Source organism: Vulpes lagopus, chromosome 4 (assembly GCF_018345385.1).
Source record: "Vulpes lagopus strain Blue_001 chromosome 4, ASM1834538v1, whole genome shotgun sequence".
Lineage (NCBI taxonomy): Eukaryota > Metazoa > Chordata > Mammalia > Carnivora > Canidae > Vulpes > Vulpes lagopus.
Window position 1 is genome coordinate 136,041,792 of NC_054827.1, and position 25,374 is coordinate 136,067,165.

General features: G+C 36.1%; 1 protein-coding gene across 5 annotated transcripts in view; it reads left to right on the forward strand.

Moving 5' to 3' along the window:
* The window catches only part of ARAP2 (ArfGAP with RhoGAP domain, ankyrin repeat and PH domain 2), a 189,562-nt gene that overhangs the window by 51,479 nt on the left and 112,709 nt on the right, over positions 1 to 25,374 (forward strand). For all 5 annotated transcript variants that reach the window (XM_041753307.1, XM_041753306.1, XM_041753310.1 and 2 more), the window contains exons 9-11: positions 7,472 to 7,650; positions 19,211 to 19,326; positions 22,149 to 22,348. In XM_041753307.1, the coding sequence (XP_041609241.1) occupies positions 7,472 to 7,650; positions 19,211 to 19,326; positions 22,149 to 22,348 (495 nt within the window). The remainder of the gene's footprint in view (positions 1 to 7,471; positions 7,651 to 19,210; positions 19,327 to 22,148; positions 22,349 to 25,374) is intronic.

Here is a 25,374-nt window from a genome sequence, read left to right on the forward strand (position 1 = left end):
TTATTTATAGTAGTCTTGTAAGGGCTCTAGGTGTTACAATTATGCCATTTTCTAAAAAGAAAAATTTATCCCATTTTGCCCTTTTATAAACTACAACAAATATTAGATATTATGGGGCAATATTTGCCTTTTTGTACTAATAGATTCCTAGAACATACAGCGGTGCATGGCATGAGAAACATTGAATAAATCCTATATATTTCTAGAAAGCTTTCATTATTCCTTGGCATAATCAATAAATGCATAAGTTCCAGCTGCTGTTCACACTGGGGTACCTTTTTTCAAACTGTGAATCAGTATCTATTTGTGAGGTCAACTTAGTGGTTTCTGATGGTATTAAAAAGAAAAATCCCCCCAAAACAACAAAAAAAGCCAAACATGAAATAGAATAATATCAAAGTGCATTGCTTTTAGTAAGTGTATTATATTGTGAGACTACTTGTGTTTATCATGCATATGTAATGGAAAAAGTGTTTATTACTCGACTTGTTATTTAAAAAATTGTTGAGAGCTATAGCCTAGAGTAGGGGTTGGCAAACCACGGCCAATAGCCTAAATCTGGCCACTGCTTGTTTTTTGTAACTAAAGTTGTGTTAGATCAGTCACTGTCATTTATTTACATACTGTCTGTGGCTGCTTTTCTGCCTCAGTGGCATCATTGAGTTGTTGCAGGTTCTGTGATCAGGAAAGCCTAAAGTATTCTCCTCTTGACTGGATATCATGACGATCTTTCCTTACGCTTTGGTTTCCTCTGCCCAGAAGGTGACTGCCCATTTCTTTGAGGTGCTTATCACTTTCGCCTTGGCTTCTCAAAATGAATTTCACACATGCCCTATAGCAGGCATTTTAAGATGGACATACTAAATAAAGTTTCTAACCTGTGTGAAAAATCTGTTTAGCCATATTTGCTTACTGTAGTTAAAAGTTAAACAGACACATTTAGGTTGAATATATCAATCCACATGTTTAAAAGTTACATGGTGTGGTACATAGTTCATGTATAGCTCATAGTTCATATATCACATAATTATGATATGAACAGTATAAGAATTTCATTAAAACTTTGGTATAAGTTACTATTTGTTAAATAAGTCTTAGGTCTTTAAGCTTTAAAAGCATAAAAATACTGCTTCAGCAAAAATAGAGACTATCCACATGGAATTACCAAGTTAGTTTCATTGAAAGTCATTTTCATGTAGTAACGAGCGTTTTTAAACGTAGGTATATGTAGAGGTGTATGTGTGTGTAAATGGTACATGTGTGTCTGTATTTAGTATGGAACCTTCCACAAGATACTAGGTGTGTTTTATTGTTTTTCTTTTTCTCCTTCCATATATATAGATGATTATTTTTTTCTTTGGGGGAACTGAGAAAACAACCATAGTGGGTTATGAAATGTCTGACTTAATGAACTTTTAGGCCAAATGAAACTTTACTTCAATCTTAAGCAAGACAAAAGTTTAAAACAAAGGGGGGGGGGCGGGAATCCCTGGGTGGCTCAGCGGTTTGGCGCCTGCCTTCGGCCCAGGGTGTGATCCTGGAGTCCTGGGATCAAGTCCCATATTGGGCTTCCTGGATGGAGCCTGCTTCTCCTCTGTGTCTCTGCCTCTCTTTTCTCTCTCTCTCTCTCTCTCTGTGACTCTCATGAATAAGTAAATAAAATCTTAAAAAAAAATAAAACACAAAGGGGAAATGGTTTGACATCCTAGCAGAAATGCATTCTCCAGTTTTGGTGATAAGGTTCTGAACATCCTGTCATTTGTCTCCTCTGAAGCCAGTGTCACTGTCTCCAAACTGCTGCATTGCCCACTGGCATTGCTAAGACAGGATTTCAATTTGGCATTTTTTTTCCCCCACAAATTTTCAAAGGCTTCAGCCCTCCCAGGTTTCCTATGAAGTATTGTTATGCTCTTAGTTGAAAGTGAATTATGTTGAAATAATATTTTAAAAATACTCATCCTCAAATAAAAGATTTAGTTGGATTCCTCTGTCCCCAAGGAGAGCCATTGGAGTTGGTCAGAGGGTCATAACAGCTAATGATCTCTCCGGTCTGTATTCCCCTGGCACCTGCGGTCACACATGTAGATGCATTACTTAAAAAAGCAGGTGATGTTTTGAGTCGGCAGTTCTTATAGTGAGAAAAGGGCTTAAGAATTCTGAGTGGTCATGTGGGTTCCTGGGCCTTTTTCAGTGCTGGCTTTTAACTGCAGGCTCACATTCCTGTCCACCTCAGCTGATTCTGGATCCCTGCGAAGCAGGCGGGTGTTTTTCCTCTCAACTCTTGTTTCCAGACAGCATGTTACAGCCCTCCAGTGGCAGCTTTGGTACTGCAAAGCTTTGTTACTGTTCTTAGGAACACTTGGGTAGGAAACATAAATTTCCCTTTAGTTATTTTGGGCAAGCAGACTTACCTGTCTTGAAATATTCAGTGCTGTTTTTGTTGTTGTTTGTTTTTTGTTTTGTTTTGTTTTTGAAGGAGAGAGAGAGAGAGAGAGCACAGTGGGGAGGGGCAGAGGCAGAGGGGGAAAGAGACAATCAAACAGACTCTGCACTGAGCGTGGAGCTCGACACAGGGCCTGATCTCATGACCTCAGCTGATATGAAGATTTGGACGCTTAACCAACTTAGCCACCCAGGTGCCCCAAAAATATTCAGTGTTTTTAGAAACAAGTCATGGAACATTTACAAGCGGAGGGAGAGCCAGGGGGAATTAAAAGTGCTCCATTGTATACGTTGGTCGACAATCGTAATGGGTCACAAACTGTGGAGTCATTCTTGAATCTTTTCCCCCTCAAAGCTCACATCCATCCATCAGCACATCTGATCATTTTTGACGGTGGAAATATGTCTGGATTCTGGTTGATTCTCAACACTTCTGTCATTACTATTCTAATGCGAGCCACCACCTCTATCTGGGTTATTGTAATAACCTTCTTTGCTCAACTTACAGTCCTATTTTCTCTACAGCTGTCAGTGATCATTCATCAAAGAGGTCAGATCATTTCAGTTCACTTCAGATGCTGTGTTGTCTCTCCATCTCCCTGAAAGTAAAGTACTTATGTCCAGGAACCCCTATGTGATCTGGCTCTGGTCTCTTTGTCCTTGTCTCTATCTGTGTTCTCTCTCACTCACTACATTTCAGCTGCTTTCTTGTTCCTTGAACATATCAACCCCAGGGCATTGACACTTGCCACTTTCTTTATCTGGGAATGCTCTTCCTGTAGCCATCTTCTTGACTTGCTCTGTCATTTCCATTTCCTTTAGGCTTTTGCTTAACCATCGTGTTCTTTCTGAGGCTTTTTCTAGTGCCAGCTATAAAATAACACTTCTTATGTTACTCATGCCTTGCTTTATTTTGTCTCATTGCACTTGTCACTATGTAGTAGATTATATATCTATGTTTTATTGCCCTCTTCCTTTCAGAAGAGGGCAAACTCCAGGAGATCAAGGTTGTGCTCTATCTTGTTGATGCCTCCATTCCTAGTATTCAGAATACATCTTGGCACTCATTAGGCACTCAGTAAATATTTGTATGAATGAATAGGCATGGTGTGCAGGTACTTCTTCTCTGAAATTGATCATGGGTCCCATGGAGGAATTTTTAATTCAATTATATTAGCATATCGAAAATAAAGGTCCATCTAAACTTTGTTAGATTCTGTTAGCAATCTTTTACATAGCCCTCATGTAGTAGTAATCTCTAGTATACTCAGTTCTTTATGTTACTAATGAATAGGCCTACTGCTAAATCCAGTGGTCACAGAATATTGTCTCTCTTCTTGGTTTTTGCTTTTTCATTTTTTTTTTAATTTTTTGATTTTTACGGTAGTTGGCATTCATTCCTGAAAACCTCAAGAACTAGTTTGAGGGGGGCTGCCTGGGTGGCTTAGTGGTTGAGCTGCTGTCTTCAGCTCAGGACGTGATCCTGGAGTTTCGTAGATCAAGTCCCACATCAGGTGTCTGTATGGAGCTTGCTTCTCCCTCTGCCTGTGTCTCTGCCTCTCTCTCTATGTCTCTCATGAATAAATAAATTAAAAAAAAAAGTAGTTTGAGGGAATTGCTGGTATCTTTTATTTATGTTCTAGCATAATTATAAGAAAGTGGTGATTTTGCTTCCTTTACTCTTTTTTTTTCTTTTCTTTTTTCTCTTTTCTTTTTTCTTTTTTTCTTTTTTCTTTTTTCTTTTTTCTTTTCTTTTTTTTCTTTTTTCCTTTTTCCGATCCAGAATGCTCTCCTTTGAGCAAAGCCATATCTAGGTTAGGGCATATTCTCTAAGGAATAGTGCTTTAGCACAGTGGTAAGATCAAGATAGTAAATATTTGTTATTGGAAAGAATAAAAGTACCTTGGTGTAAAGAGTATATAGAAGCTAGTGTAGTATCTAGCTTTACCCAAGACACTTAGCCTAAGGGAAAAATCAGTATTTTATTTGGAATGTTGTGATTTATCAAAGCATATTCCCCATATCTTAGGCACACACATTACGTAGCCAAATACCAATGACGCTTGTAATCTATTTTGTGTTTGAATGATCTGTATCACTGTTTATCTCCATTAGCATTGGTAATTAAGAATAAACTGAATGTTACTATTAATACTTGTACTTATTCATGACTGTTTACTTCCTATTAGTAAGTAAGGCACTAAGGAGCTAGATAATACTTCTAGGCTATAAGAGAACCATTTGTTAATTGCAGCCATCTTATGTTTAAGTCCAACAGATGCAATTGCCAGTTTCAAACTATTTTCCTGAGAAACTGAGATGTATGCTAATAGCAACGTAGAAGCCACAAACAGTTTGGCCTACTTATAAAGTTATGACCTACAAAGTGAAACAAGTCAAAAAGGATAAATACCATATGATTTCACTCATGTGGAATTTAAGAAACAAAACAAAATGAAGAAAGAAAGAAAAACAGAAAAACAGGCTCTTAAGTACTGAGAACTAACTGGTGGTTACCAGAAGGGAGGTGTGGGAGGGCGTAAAAAGGAGGTTAAGAGTGCCCTTATCTGGATGAGCACTAACGCCAGGAAGTAGTGAATCATGTTGTACTTCTGAAACTAACACAACACTATATGTTAACTACATTTCAATAAAAAAAAATTGAAAGAATTAAAAAAAAAAAGAACTGAGCTTGGTTTCTCTTCAATTAAAAAACAAAACATGACCTGCATTTCAAACTAAATGCTTTATGTAGATTAATACAAACAAAAAACATTCTGTAACTGTTTATTTGGGAGGAGTATCTTGTGTGAAACTAATGATCACAAGTAATAACCAATGGAAGGTTTGTTGTTATTCCCGAAAATATAAATTATCCTAGTGTAGTCTGGATCTGTTCATGTGACTCTAGAATGTAGAGCAGATGCTGCATATTGACATTGACTTAGTTACCTAAACATTTTCATGTGTTTTAGTTTCTAAAGATGCTGGGCAAGTTAGGTATATATCTCCACCTGATGAATGGGCACTCTCTCATGGGGATTATGTAATATCTGCAGTAAAGCGTTGTTGAATGAGTTTTGATAAATACTTTGGCCTTGGTCATTAAAGACGAAAGTGTTTCAGTAGTTTGGAAGGTGAACAAAAAATAAAGATAATTTTATAAGGCTCATTATAAAATAGCTTAGGTTTCATGTTTGAATGGGAGGGAGCAAGTCTAGTCTGAAGATTTATTTGACTCCATAATGGAGTACTCATTTCCAGACCTTAGATCTGAGATACTGTCCAATTTTTCAAGCTTGGGCTCTGCTTTTTTTGATAATTTTTCTTATCTGGGTTTTGGTTATTTTTCCTTTTGCCTTGATAATCACTTCTTCCTTTTTTTTTTTTTTTTTTTTTTTGCTAGCCCATTTTCCTGCTTCCTAGATACAGTTGTACCTCAGGATTTGTCCATTTCTTCTCCTTTCACATTAAACATTTATCTGCTTCCATGGATCTTATTTTATGTAGGTTACCTTCATTCACACTTCACTATTAGTCCATTTAGGTGGCATGCTAGGGCACTGAAAACCGGAGGTGGTTCTCTTAATAAAATGGAATCTTCTGCCTTCTTTGGTCAAGTCATGGTACTAAGCTGCATTGTATTTTGATAATTTAAATATTTTGTGAATACCTGTCAAACATAAAACTTAGCTATTTTTCCCCATCCTTTAATGTCTTGACCCTTCAAATATTATTTTGTTTCCATTTTTATCGTACTTCAAACGTCTCTTGCCTTATTCCTTATTTCAAAGCTTCCGGTTTGGTCTACCTATCATCATACTAATCATGTCATTTCCTTGCTAAGAATGTTGACCTTTTTCTTTCTCTTTCCGCCCTTCCTCCCTTCCTCTCTCTCCCTTTCTTTCTTTTTTCTTTTTTTTTCTTTTTTTTTTTGCCTCTGGAATAAAGTTTGGAGGCAAAATTCCTTACAGGTACTGCAGAAACTATCCATATTTCCTATTTTCCTCTTGAGTTCAAAATTATCAGTTATGTCCATCTATAAGTCTCTGAGCAGATACTGTTTTTTTTCTACCTTTGTTCTTATATTCTCCTCTGTTTAGAGTCAATAAAGTTCTACTCTTCCCTCACCATACCCCAGTTTTGTCTTTTCAAAGGCTCCTCATTCCAAGACCGAGCACAAATACTTTTTCTTCCCATAGTGCTGAGAACAGTTGTCTGAGTTAAAACATTTGATTCTCCTAATTTTACTAACTTGCTGTATGACCTTCAGCAAATCACTTACCTCCATTGAATTGACTCATATTTTATTTGATGTCATTTATATGACATTTATAGTATTCTGTGTTCTATGTTCATATCTTACAACTTTGATTGCTCTTTGGGGAATAGATCAGATTCCTGTGCCTGTAATACAGTGTGTTATACATAGTTGAAGGTCACTTTAGCTTTTGTGGAGGGAGAAAACCAAATTTTAATTTACCAAATGAGATACTATTGTTACTGTGATGAGACTAGAATGGATGAGTGAATATCAAGTCAGCATACTCCTAAGTAGAGTAGGCTCTAAGTAACAGAAGTAAGATTTTCTGGGCATTTGAGTAATTTAATTACCTGGTAAAATATGTTAACTGGTCTCAGTATTACTTCTATTAAAAGAGAAAATCCAATCTCATGAATATCTGGTAAGAGTACTTCTTAAATATTAGCATGGATTCAGATTACCTGGGGATCTTTTTAAACTGAAGATTTTGATTCATTGGGTCTGGAGAGGGGCCTGAGATTTTGCATTCTAATAAGCTCCCAGGTGAGGCCAGTAGTATTGGTTACAGAACACCTGTGTAGTACTATTTCTTTTCTCTTACAGAATTGGGCCATTGGCTCTGACTGCAATAGCATTTAGATTGTGGTTGTGGGAAAGAATCTGTAAATTACGTGTTACAGAGAGAATAGATCCTTTGCCTATGTTTCTGTGTCTGTATAATTTATATGAGTATGGATGTACATTTTCTCCTGTCTTCATTTTCAGAGGAGAGAAATGACTGGATCAGCATACTATTAAATGCACTGAAATCACAATCCCCTGCCTCGCAGTCTCAAGCAGCCCCTGCACCTGAGAAATGTGGATATCTTGAATTGAGAGGGTATAAAGCCAAAATTTTTACTGTGTTAAGTGGAAACAGCGTGTGGCTTTGCAAAAATGAACAGGTGAGCTGTGTTACAGTACTTGCAAATTGCGATTCCTTGATTACGTTCACAAATGTGCTTTGTTAGACTTATTAGTGGTTTTACTTATAGCGTCTTGCTTTTGCCTTGAGTACTGCACTAAATATAACGAGTTGTGTTGTTGAATTTTCTCAGTTCCTTCTGTGGCAGGAAAATAAGCTACATCAAATTTGAGGCTAGACAGCACCTTTTTTGAGGGACTGAGAAGACAAAATCATTGAAAATGATTTTTTGAAGGATATTCTGCAGCAGGAGTAATGTTATAAAACTTCATGAGATAACAGAACCTGTTAACCTTTATAGCTGTTGACGAAATAGGCCCAGCTCTTCACCTGTTGTGTTTCTTTTGTAATAGAAAATTATAAGAGTAGGCACATGTAACATGTTTTCTTGAGTTTCCAGCATTTTTTTTTTTTGAGCAGATATGTTGCTTGTAGAGGAAATAATTTACTGTAGGCTAGTGGTTCATATAGGCACATACACGCACACACCCCACACATATAAATGAAGTTGACTTGAGTTGTTGATCTATTGAATTTGGTAAATATAGAGAAAGACTTAATAGGGAAGTGTTTTGAGGAGACTGATATTAAAGTTCTAACAAATTCTGTTAACTCTGATTCTGTACACTTTTCTCTAACACATCTGGTTTTTATTTTTATTTATTTGAGAGAGACAGAGCAGGAGTGGGGGTGGGGAGCGGGCAGAGGGAGAAGGAGAAGCAGACCCCCTACTAAGCAGGGAGCAGTACAGAAATGTGGGGCTTGATCTCAGGACCCTAAGATCATGACCTGAGCCCACTGAGCCACTCAGGTGCCCCTAAAACATCTGGTTTTTAATATGTATAAGAAAATACCCCTTTTTGGAAATGAATTCTTAATCTTTTAGCCTAGAATATGTTAGATGCTTAGTAATTTGTGGAATTACACGGTGTGCTTTGGATACCTGATAAGATGAACTCATTAATGATATATAACAATGGGTTATGATAGGCTGGGATATAAATGCTGTTTTTATAACAAAAAATACAGATGTCAAATAAAAACAAACAGTTTCAAAAAAATTTAACTATAGGCCTTTAAGATATCTTCTGAACTTCAGTGTGATCTTATTCATTATATTTTTTGGATAAGATTTCTTAGCCAATTAACTGTGGAAGGCATCATTGAGCACTGTTGGCATATTAATAACTTGGATAGTTAGCATATTCTTCAAGAAGAATAGTGATGTACAGCTTATAATGTGTATGAACTGAATATGAACATTTTCAGTCTGTGAGATGATTAAAACTTTTCTCATTGGAATGGAGTTTAAAAATGCATAATTTGCATTTATTGGTATGGAAGTTTGCCAGATTAATTGAGGAATTCATTTTTTTACTTTCACAGATTTGATGGACTTCAGGTTATTAGTTTCATCACTTCCATTAGCTAGATTGTCTGAGTTTTTGTTATTCTCCCAAAGTAGATGTTTTTTAAAGTTTTATTAATATTCTCTGATTAGAAAGAAATTGTATGAAGTTATTACTTTAATATTAGCAGCTAAACATAAGCATGAGAATGACTACCATCTGGTGAGTACCAGGTATTGTGCTAATTAACTTATAAATATAAACATTTCCTTTTAATCTTACCCACAAATGTAGGAGAAAGATATTCTCTTCTCTGTTCTATAGATGAAGAAAATGAAGATTGAGTCAGGATTATAGATCATCATGCATAACAAAACCAGAACTTTATGACTCTAAGTCTAGCATCTTAGCAACTGTACCAGACTGTCTTTTTAAAGTGTATGTTGAAAATTTCTGGCCTGTAACCTTTAGAAACAGACTAAGCTTCTTTCCTTGGATAACTTAGTTGCTTAGGAGGCTCAGAGTGTGAGTGTGCATTGAATAATACACTCTACAGGTGAGGCACTCTGTAAGTGATGTGCTAGCTGAGCAGAACACAAGTACTGTCTTCTAGGAGGAAAAGTCCAACACGACCTGTTTATGACAGATTGTGAGCCAACTGCTTTATTAGGCCTGTGCAAGAGTTGCAGAGAAGTGCAAAAAAGGGCAACTAATGAAGCCTAGAGATTAGAAACATTTCTACATTCACAAGTAATGAATACATTCTCCCTAAAAATTAAAGCATTTTAATGCTGGACCCGTCCTCATCTCTCTCTCTCTCTCGAGATGCCTATTTTCGGTGCATGTATATTTCAGATCTTTTTCTATTCATTAACATGTATATTAACACATACACCCTTAAAAAAGTACATACTATTGCCTGTGTATGTGTTATTTTTGAAAACTTGCATCATTTTGTATGGAGCCAGGTCTTCAGGGACTTGATCTTGAATCAAGTCTTAAAGAACTAGTTGGCTCAAGACTGGTTGGATAAATTAAGGAAGACCTTCTGTGTTTAGACCCCAACTTAACCATTCCAGTTCTGTGTTTACATCCTGGTGTATGCCTTTTTCGCCAGAGGAAAGTTGCTCATTGGTTTCTTCACGTGGTTGAGCAGATTGTGTGAAGGACTTGGATAATGAGCTAAATGGGGAGTCCTTCTCCTGAATGCAGGAGGCCTTAAGCTTGCATTCAGGAAAAGCACCAACACATAATTGTTCAATGCAACTTCTAGAAGTTTTATATATTAACACATTAAATAACCTTGTGTTTTTTTTAAAAAATATGGAAAACAAATCTACTTATCATAAAAATATGTAAGAGGTGTTACATCTGAAGCTAATATAATGTGTCAGTTATACTTCTATAGTAAAAATTTAAAACTTAAAAAAGAAGTGAGATGTTAGTTTTGAACTTCCTTACCTAAATTTGCATTGGATCTAATTGAGTGCCATGCATCAAAGCCAAATTATTTTCAGTTTTAAAAAATTTAAAATAGTGAGTTATTGTCCACATAACTTATGGTGTGATAGAATAAAAAATAAGGAAATTTTACCTACACTACCCTAACATATTTAGAACAGTTTTCATTCTTCTCGCCTCTATTTATACAAAATTTTACAAATTTACTTTGGAGGTTACCCCAGAGAGAGTAAACGGATAATGGAAAAAGGTAGAAAGGTAGCATATGTTGAAGAGTTATTTAAAAGAAAGCTCTGAAGTTCATTTAGAGCGAAGACAATTGGACAGAAGTAGCAGTTCTAGATTTTCATGCTTTCTCTGCTAGTAATTGGCTCAGGTAATTTAGTTAATGTCTAGATTTAACTGGCATCATGTACAGAATAGAGATGGCTTACTATTCCTAAGGTCATTATTTAAATTGCATGTTAAAATTTCAGATATCTGGGTTCATTCCGGACTATAGACTAGGAATTTCTGGGGATGGAGTGTTGGAATCTACATTTATATAGGGCATCCACATGTATAAAAAACTGCTTACAGTGAAACACTGCTCTAAGGTTTTTTTTTTCCCATTTAAAACAATGATAAGCATCTGGGTAAAGAGAACAAGATATTTTTGGAGTTAGAAATGAGTAAAAATAGCCTTCAGTAACATTGAGTACTTTATCATCCTGCAACTTGGGATTGTTATACCTCTTTTTGTGATTAACTTCCATTTGGAAGTGTTTTTTTCCTCATTGAATATTTTGAAATGTGCCAACAGTTAAGTGGAAAGTTAAGATAATCATGATTAGTGGTAATAAATTTTGAGATTTTGAAGAACTGTCACTAATTGTGCATAGTTCTGAACTATATCTACTGTTTTTTTTTTTTTTGCTGAGATCTCAATTTTTAAATAAAATGTAAAACTGTCAGCTTATGAACCCTACAATATCATTTAATTCCTTTTTCTTAACATAGGCTTTTATTGCCAGAGTATGATCTGGTGGAGAAATTAAACTCTATTTGCAAAGTCAGCATAAAGGGGACAATGTTTAGAAAACAGTTTGAAACTGTTATTTCCTATACAATCTCATACATTTATTTCTTCAACTTTGTCTGGAAGTATACTCTAATTTTGTGGATTATTAACTTTTTCCAGAGCTTTTTCTCTACTTCCAGAAAGTGCCCTAAGATTACATGTCAAGCATCCCTACAAATATATTTTCAGTAATTCTTTCACTCTTTTGGGGGGTGGGGTGGGGATCTATCCCTATTACTGAATCAATAACTTACATTTTCTAAGCTAAAATAGCTATTAGAACAGGCTATCATAATTATTGCCTTTGCTCATTTTTGAAATTCCTTCTCTTTTAAGAAGCATGGTATGATGATAGCAAGGGGGATGCCAATCTGCATTTCCTCATGGACACTTCACTGATGGATCTGAACTCTATGGAATTAACATAGATTTCTCGTTTTCCCAGTTACTCTGTTGAAAGATTCATTTTTGTCTTTCATCTCTGTCTTTCCCTTTCATTCATTCATTAGTAGATTGTAGGAACTAAAATTTGCAGTAGCTCTCCACTGAATAGGAGAGATGCCTTAAGGAATTGTCTCCCCCCTCCGCCATAGGTTGTAAAAATTAGAAAAGAACTATGAAGAGATATGTAAAAACGTTTGTTAGGAGTTTGGCAAAGTCTGCCCTAGAAACAGACACAAATTCTCTAATTACTCAGTTGGAAAACACTGTGGCACTGTTATCACATAAATTATATGTCATCTCTTTATTTAACACCATTTCACAAACACAGTGTTTAATTTTTACAAATATTGTTATGTTTTACATGCCTGCAGTGTATTATAATGGTTTTTCTTCAGTGTTACTTCCAAGTTGGTATAAAATTAGTTGTGTTTCAGTTTGTATAGGTTATACTACATACAGTTCTCTATGTTTCTGTAATCATCCATACAAGATGGATTTTCATTGGATACCTCCTCATTTCTGGGCCCTGCTCTAGGCTCTAGGGGTACAGCAGTAACCAGAAAATGCCTGCTCTTTAGGATCTCACCTTCCAGTGTAGGTATGCTACATCATGATAAATAAATGAGATTTTTGGTAGATTTCTGTGTGTACCCTTTTCTTCCTTTTTGATTTTTTTTTGGCATGGATTTTTATGACCTTTTTCTAAAGAATTGTTTACATTTTAAATGTTGTTAGCTACATGAGTTAGGTGGCAGTTTCATTTTAACTTGAAACGTGTTATAATTTTTATGTTCTCAAATTAACAATGTGATTATTTACTTTTTTCACTGACACGTCTTCAGGAGTTTATGGCTGGTAGCTCACACTCCATAAACGTTTTTCAAAATGAGCTTGTTGAATGAATGGTCATTTCTAGCTTTTTTGACTCTAGAGTATTATTTTAAAAATTTTTAAAAATATTTTATTTATTCACTCATGAGAGATATATAGAGAGAAGCAGAGACACAGGCAGAGCTCCACATAGGGAGCCCGATGTGGGACTCAATCCCCAGGACTCCAGGATCATGCCTTGGGCAGAAGGCAGGCGCGCTCAACCGCTGAGCCACCCAGGGATCCCCCCAAATTTTGTTTTTAAGTTATTCTCTTTTTTGTGAATTGTCTCTTGATTTTCTTTCTCCATTGACTTATTGGGATTTTATTGTCTTTTCTGACAATTTCTTTTAGCCTTTCATATAGTAAAGATAATCATCAGGTCATTTTCTGTAACTGCTTCTCTGAGCTATTGCTTACTTTTCATTCTTCAGTTAATTTTTTGTGTAGAAATTTTATTGTAATTAAACTGCTTTTTATCTCAAAGCTTAGGATTTTCTATATCCTAGAAAATAATTATTTTATAAATATATTTATCTTGACATGATGTAGAAGTAGTATATAAGCCAATACTTAAAATTTTAAATGAGATAATAAAATATGAACATGCACTGAAGTATATGTAGTGTTATATACATGGTTTTGCTATTTGAATGAAGTTTCTGCAAATGGTTGTGAAGCACATTTAAGATAATTGGCTTTGGTTTCCATTTGTTAGATTGTCCTGACAGCCAGTCTCCCATCTTTTTGTGATGAGTTTTTTTCAGGATCATGTTAGTATTAGTGAATTCATTACAACCAGATGTCTTGCTTGGTGGTTCTGTGTATCCATTTAATGATAATTGTGGCATTGAGGATTTAACTATATAAATTCACTTGATTAAACATTTTCAAATCAGGGTATAACAAGAGACTCATTCCCCCTCGTTCCCCCTACATAATGTTCCCGGTGTCTGGCACGGGAATGAAACTCTAATAGAATTTAAATAGACCTCATAGGGCTATGGGTTGAGAGGCACAGAAAGAAGCAGCAGGATGTAGGTGGTGGCCTCAAATTCTCTGGGTTCTGTATCTGGCCAAACTCTGCATCTGGTGTTTCCCCGGAAATGTGGTGCCAATGTCATACAATGCCACATCTGTTTTCAACAAATGTGTAAGTACCAAGTTCTTAAATTTCTGGCATGGAAACCTGGCATCCAGTATTTTCCAAAAATAGCTTTGAGATTTCAGGAAATTTGGGGTTAACAAACCCTTCTTTAATTTTTCCATTTAGGAATCCGACTTTTATTTTCCTTTTTCACTATGTAATTTTAAAATGTAGTTTTTAATCAGGTTCTGTTGCTACAAATTCATACAAAGAACCCATTTCAGTATCTTGGCAAATATTTACCATTCATTCTAAACTGAGTATATAATATAGCATCAGTGGTTGAGAATACTTTGAATGATTATATAAATAATATGGAGATACTTTTATTGAAGACAAATTCTGGGCTTAGAACTCACAAATGAAAGAATTATCTGTATTATACCCTTAATTTATATTACGCTCAATTTTTATAACAGTGCTGTATAAGGGAGATATTACTGTGTTTTCATAAATGAGGAATTTTTGGGTTCTAGATTAAGTAAATAACTTGGCAGTAGTCACACAGCCAGTAAATGGCTCAGTTAGGATTGTCCCTGACTCCCAGTGCCCACGTGGTCGTGGCTCATGGACACTTTGCAGGTGTCCAGATCAGTTCGCCAAGCATTGCCATTGTTATAGTAGTACTGGTGGTGCGATTCATGCTTTTTTGAGATCCCACATTCTATGACAGCAAATTAAATGTAGAATATAGTTTAGTCCAGAATCTGTTCTTAGCTTTTTGCTCTCTTTAGTAATACTCTACCCACTGAATTCTCATGCTCCTGTTTTTTTTCTCTCAGTTTATAGTATTTTAAGTGTTGAAAGTGTGGCTTGTCCCTGACTTGGGCCTGTTTTTCAAAATGAGAATATTATTGAAATCAGATTGTTGTTAAAGGGTCATTTTCTTCCACCTCATTTAAAAAAAATTATATATGCTTGCTAGTTATCTTAGGTATGTGTTTTCTTGTAACTAACTTTTTCATGGGTAATATGTTCAGCTGGTCTCAAATTCAAGAGGTAGAAACTAATAATAATGATAACAATAGCTAACTGTAGAACTATATAGCACTTGCTGGGTCCCTGGCATTCTTCTAAGCGTATGCAATGTTTTGATTTGATCTTCCCCACACTGAGGAAGTGTAGGTACTACTCTTCTCCCCATTGTGCAAATGGGTGAATTGAAGAAGGAGAAATACACCTGATCAAGCTGGTCTGGCTTTCGTCAATGATCTGGTCAAGTTTCACCTCCTTTGGAAAGTCTCATGGGTACACAGCTCTCTTTTTTCAGGGACTGGCTGGATTCAGTGCTTACAGCTATGCACTTACTACAGTTCTCTCTCATTTCCTCCTTAGACTAGAAGCTTCCCAAAGGTGGGTACCCTGTCGTATGCTCTTATAAGGATCCAGAGTTTACCACTGTTTCTGGCACTCACTAAGTACTTAATAAACATTGTTTTGCCAGGATGAATTTTCCCATTTTAAAATACAGATGGCTGTATCTGCTCTGCCTTCTTCACAGAATAATTTACAAGATCAAATGAGAGTTCATGGCTTTCTGTAAGCTTCAGAGCATGACACAAATAGATATTAAACCAATTATGGAGTGCACTGTATATGGTTAATGAAGACCGATACTTTTAAAGCCTAAACGTTAACACGGGGGTGGGAACCCAGGAGAAATAGGATCTTGAAAATCCAATGTGTCACTGTGTTCTGGCCAGAGTATTTTTCAACAGTAGTCTTAATGATTTCCAATGATTTCTGTATAATCATTGCATGCTTTTTTTTTCCCTTTTGCTCTACAGAAGGCAGAAGAAACTGTTGATACCCTGATATTTAAATATTGCAGACACATCCTGTCTAGATTCTACAGCTGGTTTTGCTGTCTAAATAAGTTTTTCTCAACATTGGCTGCATATGAGAATCATAGGTTGTAGTCTTACTTTTTAACTGAAGATTCCTAAACTCTGCTTTCCAATTCAGGGCATAAGAATCTCAGGATCAGAGGGAGCATTGAGGAATTAGATATATTCTTAATATGTTCTAAATACAGTCTGAAAAAGTGGCTTAATGTCATCACAAATATTTTTAATAAGAAACGCAGTTGTTTCATACTTAATAGTACTCAAGAGCACTGACATTTATTTCGTTACTCTGCTGTACATTTTACAGTCCATTTGTGCGGTGAATTCAGTGGATACTCTAATTACTCAAAACCATATGGCCATGGCCAGCAGCTGATAAATGGGTTACAATTTTCTTCCAGGCTAAAAAATTGTTTTTGCCTTGCTTGGAAGAAATTTGGGGTCTGGAGCTGACCCTCACTTATTTTTTTTTTTTAAACAGAAATTGCAGTTTTACATGTAGATACTTCACAACTTGCCTGTAGAAATGAGAGGCCACCAATTCAGGCTGGAGCCTGGATGAGGCTCATCAGCTTCTATAAAAACCTTGTCACTCTTGCCATCTGCTAGTCTGATGGTTTGAGTATGTATCTCTGCCCTTCCTAACACACACTACCTGCAAGCCAGGCCCTCATCAAAGACGTATAACTTGGCAAAAAATATAACAGTGCTGCACATCCAGTTCTTGTCAGTTCTTTATTATGGAGAAATGTTTGAAGGACATGCAGTCTATCTAGAGTTACTCCTGTACCAAGTTGGGCCATCAGAAAACTGTTTTCAAAATATCCCACCTTGGGCAGCCCTGGTGGCGCAGCGGTTTAGCGCCGCCTGCAGCCCAGGGTGTGATCCTGGAGACCCCGGATCGAGTCCCACAGTGGCCTCCTTGCATGGAGCCTGCTTCTCCCTCTGCCTGTGTCTTTCCCCCTCTCTCTCTCTCTGTGTCTCTCATGAATAAATAAATAAAATCTTTAAAAAAAAATATCCTACCTTGCCTGACATATGGTAGCTACACTTGTGAGCATAACACAATTTATAGAATTGTGGAATCACCATGCTTGCACATTTAAAACTAATGTAACATTGTATGTGAAACTATACTTTAAAAAAAAAAAACACAAAAATTTTTTTACCTTGCTACTCCTACTTCATTTCTTCATTTACAAAAGAGAGTTTGAATTTCTAGTCTCTTGTGTTGGAAGTTTCTCCAACAGTTGTTATCCAGCCAAAACACTGGTATGGACAATTGAGAATTTTTGTTTTTAATCGTAGTAAGTATAACACTGAACCTATTTGATTCTTTTTGTCAATATAGATCACATTAAGTACTGATTTTTAGATGAGTTTGCCATACAAAGTGGAAGTATATTACATTCTAATTATTTTGTAACACTTAGCATGTCTGTGCATCTTCTCTTTTATATTATTGGCTCTAAATTTCTGGCTTGTTTTTCCTAACAGAACAAGCTATTTGTACTTTCATCAAAAAAATTGATGAAATGTTTTATAAATGTGTCATTTCCTTATTCTAACTAAACATTGTATGTTAAAAAAATGAAGAGAGGCTTTTCTGCAACTTATGAATGAAAACTCTGCATACTTTTACAAGTGGGAGAAATTTGTTATAATATCATTTTATTTGACTTATTAGTCAGGAATGCTTTAGAATCAAATGACAAGAACCTGAAAGATGACTTAAATAGAAGGGATTTCTTTGTTTAAACAAATCTCTTGGTGTAGGCAGCAGAGAGCTGATGCCACTAGGGAACAAGGTTCTTCCTATTTTTTTTCTCGCTCTGGCATCCTTAGGAACAAGAATTTGTCCTTAGGCTTTTCATCTCAAGGATTCTAACAGCTTCTGTGCCTCTAGATGTTATTTTCGAAGAAGATGGAATGGTGAGGGTAAAAGTCTTTCTTCTTCCAAGATTTGTACCCCCCCATCCCAGGAATTTTGTATATTTTATTGACCAAAACTAAGACATATGACCCCTCTTGGCTTGCAAGGGAGATAGGAAAATAGCACTTTTCCTTTTAGCCTGTAGAGAGAAGGCGGCCTGTGAACTTCTGCAGCCTCTGCCAGGAGTATTCTTATTGAAAATGTACCAGTATTTTTTTGTAGTATGTCTTTAATATGACTACTTTTTCTAGTCAAATTGAATTCAGAAATTCAGAGCACATTTAATCTGAACCTGTTTACATGGATAAATTAATCTTTTGAAATGGAGAATAATTATGTTTTTTAAGTGTTGAGATTGTTTGATAAGTCAAATTCCCAAGCCCTTATGATTAGATAATATTTCAAACTTTAATGCTTTTAGAAGGCAGACCTTGTAGCCTTTTGAACAATTTTTAATTTTGGTGGGACAAACTGAACCTAGGGGCTGTAGGTATTGAACACGGGGCAATTTTTCATGCCAAAATAGCATTGAAGGAGTGTAAGAATTTAATTGAAGGAAGAGGAAAGTAAGAAAATACTGGAAATGAGATAAAATGGCAAAATCTGTACTGCTTTTTTTTTTTAGAGTAAATGAAAAAAAATACTGTGACAGAGCAGAGGTAACATCACAGTGTAAAACTGTCAGCTTGGGTTTCAGTCACTTTCTGCCACGTACAACTAGTTGTGCTTTCCATGTGACTTTAATCTTTTTGGGCCTCAATTCCCTCTTCATTTTGAGTAATTATAACAGCCAAACAGTGTCATTTGACTCCCCTGCTTAGAAATTTTGGGCACATGGTAAGGGCTAGTTACTGTTAGTTTCCTTTACTGAAGAGATAAAGATGAAAAAATGCCTAACTTTGAAAACCAAGTATATATATAGTTCATGATCTATGTCCTAGTCAACCTAACATTTCATGTGAAAGAAGTGTATACTTGATTATTAGCCCAACTGTCCAGCTTAGAATGACACTGGGTTAGCATGCATTGAGAGTCCCTACCCAAATAAGAAAACCATTGTCAATCCATTTTTAATGACTTATTTCATTCTACATGTATATGTGTAGTACAATTTAATAGAATATAATTGTACTTTGGATTTTAGAGGATATCATTGTAATTTCTGAATCCATCGTTTTGTTTCTTTATAATCTTTTTTAAAAAGTTTTATTCATTTATTTAAGAGAGAGAAAGATAGTGAGAGAAAGAGCACAAGCAAAGGGAGGGACAGAGGGAGAGGGAGAAGCAGACTCCCCTACTAAGCAGGAATTCAAAGTGGAGCTCCATCCCAGGACCCTGAGATCATGACCTAAGCCAAAGGCAGATGCTTAACTGACTGAGCTACCCAGGCATCCCCTTTAAAATGTTTTTATGTTTTTCTTCCAACTAGGATTTTAAAAGTGGACTTGGTATTACCATAATTCCTATGAATGTAGCAAATGTAAAGCAAGTGGACCGAACTGTAAAACAGTCTTTTGAAATAATCACCCCCTATCGGAGTTTTAGGTAAGCGATATTTAAACATTTGTGTTTGTGTTATTCTGAACATTTGTGTTTGTGTTAAACATTTGTGCTTGTGTTATTCTGAGCTTGGGTGATCTACTTTTATTTATTTATTTATTTATTTTTTAATTAATTTTTATTGGTGTTCAATTTACCAACATACAGAAAAACACCCAGTGCTCATCCCGTCAAGTGGGGTGATCTACTGTTAGATTGTTAGTGGTGATTTTATTTCTTATGGATCACATAATAAAATCATGTTTGTTTTCCATATTGTTTAATTTATTAGCCAGTATGTAAAAACACCTTGTAAAAGTGACGGGAATTTAGCACACAACCTGCTATAGATACTAATTTCATGAGATTTGAGTCCTTTCTTTTCTTAATTCCTTTTTGTCTTAGTAGCTGTGACAAATATATTGGTATTTTATCAACAAATATGTGAAAAATTCTTTCACATTTTGAAGGAATAAAGAATACTACATTGTCTTTAAGCTGTATTTTTGTTTACCTTCTTTTAGCCTAATCAAATGCAATCCTCCTTTAAAATCAATCCCTGATTACAATTGCTCCATAATGATTTCCTAGAAGGAACTCCTGGTCAAAATGATGCTGTTGGATCTCAGCACTTGCAGATCAAATATTTTAACATTTCATTATATATTTTGTATTTTTTTTTTTTATATTTTGTATTTATGATAATCTAGTAATCACTTCATATGAGAATGAAAAAGAAAACTTAAAGTTCCTAATATGTTTTAATAATCTATAATAACGCCATAGCTTTGGTACACCGAAGAGGCGTAAGTTGATATCTGTGTGTTCAACCACATTAATTCATTTGTTACAAACAATCAACATATCACGGGGTAGTAGGCAGGTCAGAGGCAATTGTCAGAGGTCTTTAAAGGACTACGATTACTTGGCAATTTCGAAAATACTCCCCAGTCTGGTACTCATTTTATCTGTCAGAATGTGTCTGCTGGCTCATATTTTGGGGAAAAAAATAATCACCTAAAAGAATAACAAACTTTATTTTTACATATGCAGATTCAAGCCTCAACTGAAAAGGTAGACATTGGTTGCGCTATTTTTACTCACAGTACTTCTGACACACAATATGTGGTGGGCTTTTTCCTCACACCAGCCAATCTCCATGTCTCCAGATACCACGTGGGTGTCCTGCAATTCAGCCCCAATTCCATTGGCTATTCTGACAGTGGCTACTCAGAGTGCGCACTAGACCCCACAAGTTTAAGGGCTCAGTGCCACAAAGCTGCCCTCACCTTATACTCCAGTCACAAGTGTTAGGTCCTCATCTTGCTTCTTTCTAACTTGACTGCCAATTGGGACTCCCATGACTTACCCTACTCACCCAGGTTCAGTAATTTGTGAGAATGGCTCACAGAAATCAGGAGGACAGTTTAATTATTATTACCAGCTTATTGCAAAGAATGTATCACAGCAACATCCAAATGGGAGAGCTGCACAGTGCAGGGTACAGAGCTTCCTTGCCTTCTCTGGATACATCGTCCTCTCAGCACCTCAGTGTGTTCATCAACCCAGAAGCTTTCTGAACCCTACTGTTCAAGGGTTATTAGAGGGGTTTCATGTTTTAGGCATGATGTATTAAACCCTTGGTCATTGGTGATTAACTCAATTGCTAGCACCTCTCCCATCACAGAGGTCAGGGGGTGGGGCTGAACATTCCAAGCCTCTGATCACATGTTGGTCTACCTGGTGGCCAGCTGCCATCCTGAAGCTGTTTAGGCCACCAGCCATGAATTATCTCACAAGCATACAGAAGACACTTATCACTTAGGGCCCTCCAAGGGTTTTAGATTCTGTGTACCAGTAACCTATGCCCAAAGGCCATTCCGCCATATTGGCTGTGACCAATCTCTATGTAAAAGTAGAAACCACTAATAAGTTTATGAATATTATATACTGATGATGGAACATAAAGTGCTTAAAAATATCCATGTAAGCCACTCAGTTTCCTTATGGATTATTTGGAATATATTAATCATCTGTTATTTTCATAATGTTTCAAAACATTTTCCTCTTCAGAAGAGAAAATTTTAATGTGAAACGTTTTGTGGGTCATTGGCCAAGTTTGGAGCACCGTAGCACATTCCTGGCACATCATAGGTACTTGATAAGCATTTCTTGGACTGAACCCATGTTTAATGTTTTATCCCTTTACTCAGATATCCAATAAACACTAAGAATTAGGATAAATCAGAACATGGCTAAAAGTGAGTTAGAATTCCGTTAGAATAGTAATCACTTGAAACTTTTTTGATTTCTCAGTTTCTTAAAGCCATCTGGACATTCTTCTAATTAAAAAAGAAAATCTATTTTTAAGACTGAAAAAAAAATCAAAATTTCTGGTGGGTGTTTTTGATAATTTAGTTTCAGGCTATCATGGCTTACTTTCTTGGCAAAATAATCCAATAGTTCTGAAACTCAGCCAGTCTCATTGATTATTATATAACCACTGCTTAGGAAACATGGCCTCTCATTTAAGCTCTTGACCTAACAAGGCACTTTTCTATATCCAGGTCAGAAAAATGTGCATGTTAATTTTGTTCATGTACATATTCAAGATATGTAAACAAATTCATAAGCAATGTGAGATGTAGAAGGAAAAAATAGATTTTTAAATTAGATGATTTTTAACAGAAAAGACTATTCAGCTGCCTGGAAGGCATATTTTTCAGCTGCTGTTTAATTTGTGAGTGAAATGAATATGCAAACTGAACATACTGCTTAATTGGCCTTTACAAGGGAGATCGATAATGCAGAAACATTAATTGTTTCAGCTTTACAGCCGAGTCTGAAAAAGAGAAACAAGAGTGGATTGAAGCTGTGCAGCAATCGATAGCAGAAACTCTCTCTGATTATGAGGTAGCTGAGAAGATTTGGTTCAATGAGTCCAACAGGAGCTGTGCCGATTGTAAAGCCCCGGATCCTGACTGGGCATCCATCAATCTCTGTGTTGTCATCTGTAAGAAGTGTGCAGGTAATTAGTGATAAGTTATGCTCATCACTGTTTGGTGGCAGATTGTCACAGAATGCTCTTTATTGTCGTACATAATGTGTCCCAGCTAACAATTGTGAAAAATAAAAACAGGGAAGGCTTATTACATTTAAATTGAATTTAGAAATATCTTCTAGTTCTAAGCTTCTCTTATGCATGACTTAGATGTAAAAATTGATTTTTAAGCACGTAATCATTTTGTGCGCCTACTGGTCCATGTGTGGATTTTAAAAAGACAGTGTTGACATTTTTAGATTTTAAGGTGAGTGTGTTTCAGAATGCACCGTGAACACGCTTGCATCTTTGGATGTTTTGCCCACTTTTCCCAATCATATTTTGTAAGATGTATATTTCATATCTAGGGCATTCTGAGCCCTAGATATGAAACTTGGTGAGCCCAAACTTGGTGCACCAGTCCTGGTATCTCTTAATGAGAAATTTTATCTAGAAGCATTTCCAAAGAGTATTGGAGTTTCTGAAAGTAACCACTACTGTGACTGGTTATCTTGTTGTGACTTTATGGCTTACAGACCATCTGACAGCTCAGTGTATTTATGGGTTCACAGTTTTTTGAGTGAGTGGAGGAGGGCATGGACTCCAGCTTAGGTGTGTGGTCATAGAGTTCTTGGAGAAAGTTAGCTACATCCTAAACTTCACTTCATCTTCCTAGCTCTACCAGGTACTGTGCTGCTCCTGGGAATTAAAAAAAAATGTATGAGGTTGATATATCCTCCATAGGTAAATAAATTAATACTAATTATAGTAGAGTATGATAAAGACAAGACCAGAGTTGAGTACAGGTTTCTTTGAGAGAATATGGAGGAGGGTTACTTCTTCAGCTAGAACAAAGCAGAGACTAGGACAGTTGCTTCAAGCCCTTAATACTTTTGAAGAGTTCTGTGCTTCTACAGGTCTTACCACACTGAGATAGATTTTCTCAGGAGCTAATTAACATCAGTAGCAACAAGGAAAAGCATCAGCTAATCCCTCTCTACTTTGTATTTTTGCCCAACCTTTTTTCCTCTTCAGTCTCATTGGAAGAGAGCCTTTGTGTTGTCCAAGGCTGTTTTTTCTACTCATGTCCACGCTTCTTTCTTCTCTTCTTAGGATCCTCACCCCCATCACTTATTCCCTCTCTGTAATTGTCCGACCATGGTTTCTTTTATTTCAGTACATATACTTATGTAAGTCTGTCGTGTTGACACTAGCTTCCTGAAAACTTTCCATTCCCCTGAATGTGTATCATTTCTGTCTCTTTTGCCTTCACAGACAGGGTACTTTCAAGAGTAGAATTCTGCACAGATTTCCTTTATTTCTTTAACTTCCTAGTTTTTCTTCAGCCTGTGGTCAGTTTTCTCTTCTCTTTAGTCTGGTAGAAAGTATTTTTGTCATGCATACCGATGTATTTTACCTCTCTGTTTCTGTGTAGTCTGTTCTATCTTTATTGTTTTCTCTGCAGTATTTGGCACTGCAGCATTTGACCAGTGTTTCTCTCTGACTTCCCATCCTCCCTTAACTTCCAAGATACTGTTTTCTCTTTGTGTGTTCTTAATATTCTGGTCATCCATTTTCAGGTTACTTTTCCGTTGCCTGGTCCTGAGATATGTGTGTTCTTTTGGGTTACATCCCATCCTGGTTGATGTTATTTATCATTTAAGTTCAGTACTCACTTGTAAGTGGATGATTCTCATCCTGTAGGGCACCATACCCTTAGGTCTACCTACTGGACTCCCTTCTTGGATTTGCCTAAGACACATCAAAAATAGCATGTGAAAAAAGGAGCTCTCATTGCTGCCCAGTTCATTACATAAAACTGAACATTTTCATTTATTCCACATCTTGGTCAGAGGCAGTACTGTCTACCTTATATTCAAGCCTAAAACTGGAGAGTCTCTTGACCCTCTCTCTCCCTTTCCTTAGAGCCCACCAAGTCCCAGCATTCTTTTTTATCATCTCAGGATTTCTAAATCTACCCTCCCTTTTGTTTCTCCTCCTGCTGCCTCAACTCAGATTCTATCTTTTTGTTTTGTTTTGTTTTGTTTTTTTGCCTCCAGTACTCCAGAGGTTCTTTCCAGTTCTTTTGCCTGTTTTATGAGTTTGATCTCTTTCAGTGTTGTCCTTAGTTGGTCTTTATAAATACAAACCTATGCATATTTCTGCCATTGGGACTTTAAGACTTTGTGCTCTGAGTAGTTGCCATTTTAAAGAAAAGAGGAACGGCCCTTTTTACTCAATGTAGAGAGAGGAATGAAGTTTTATGTTTCTAGGCAGAAAGTCCTTAAGATAAGGACAATGTCTTTTTTTTCTTCCACTTTTAAAATTTAAAATCAGTTAACACAATGTATTATTATTGGTTTCAGAGCTAGATGTCAGTGATTCATCAGTCTTATGTAATAATACCCAGTGTTCATTACATCAGGACAATGTCTTGAACACCTTTGCCCTTCCTGGCTTAGAAAGAGCATCAGACACACTCCTGGGTGCCCAGTAATGACTGAATAATGATTTATATAGCATAATTGAATCAATGCTAATAGAATGCTGGGCTCTTACTCTCAGGAATAAGAGTAGAATAAAGAATCCACTACATATTTTTAGATACATGTTTATTAGAGTTGTTGCTAGATTTTTTTAGGAGTAAAGGAAATCTGTGTTTACATACATGTAATTTAAACATACCTGTTATAAAAGGTTTTCAGTAACCTATAATTGCTAGTTAATTTGCAAGTGATGAATGTACACACATACATATGTGTACACACACACACACACACATATAGTTTTTTCCTTTTTTTACACATATATAGTTTTAAAACTAGTTTTATACCAGCACAGGGCAGTGATGAAGATGATTACTATTATCTTCATTGTGGTTGGGATTTCTGTATAATTATCACTACTACCCTTAATGCTATTGCATTAAGGAAAGTAGACATTGGTATGTGTTAAGTTGAAAAGATATATACATACACACATGCATGTATGCATAGATACACATTTTTTTAAAA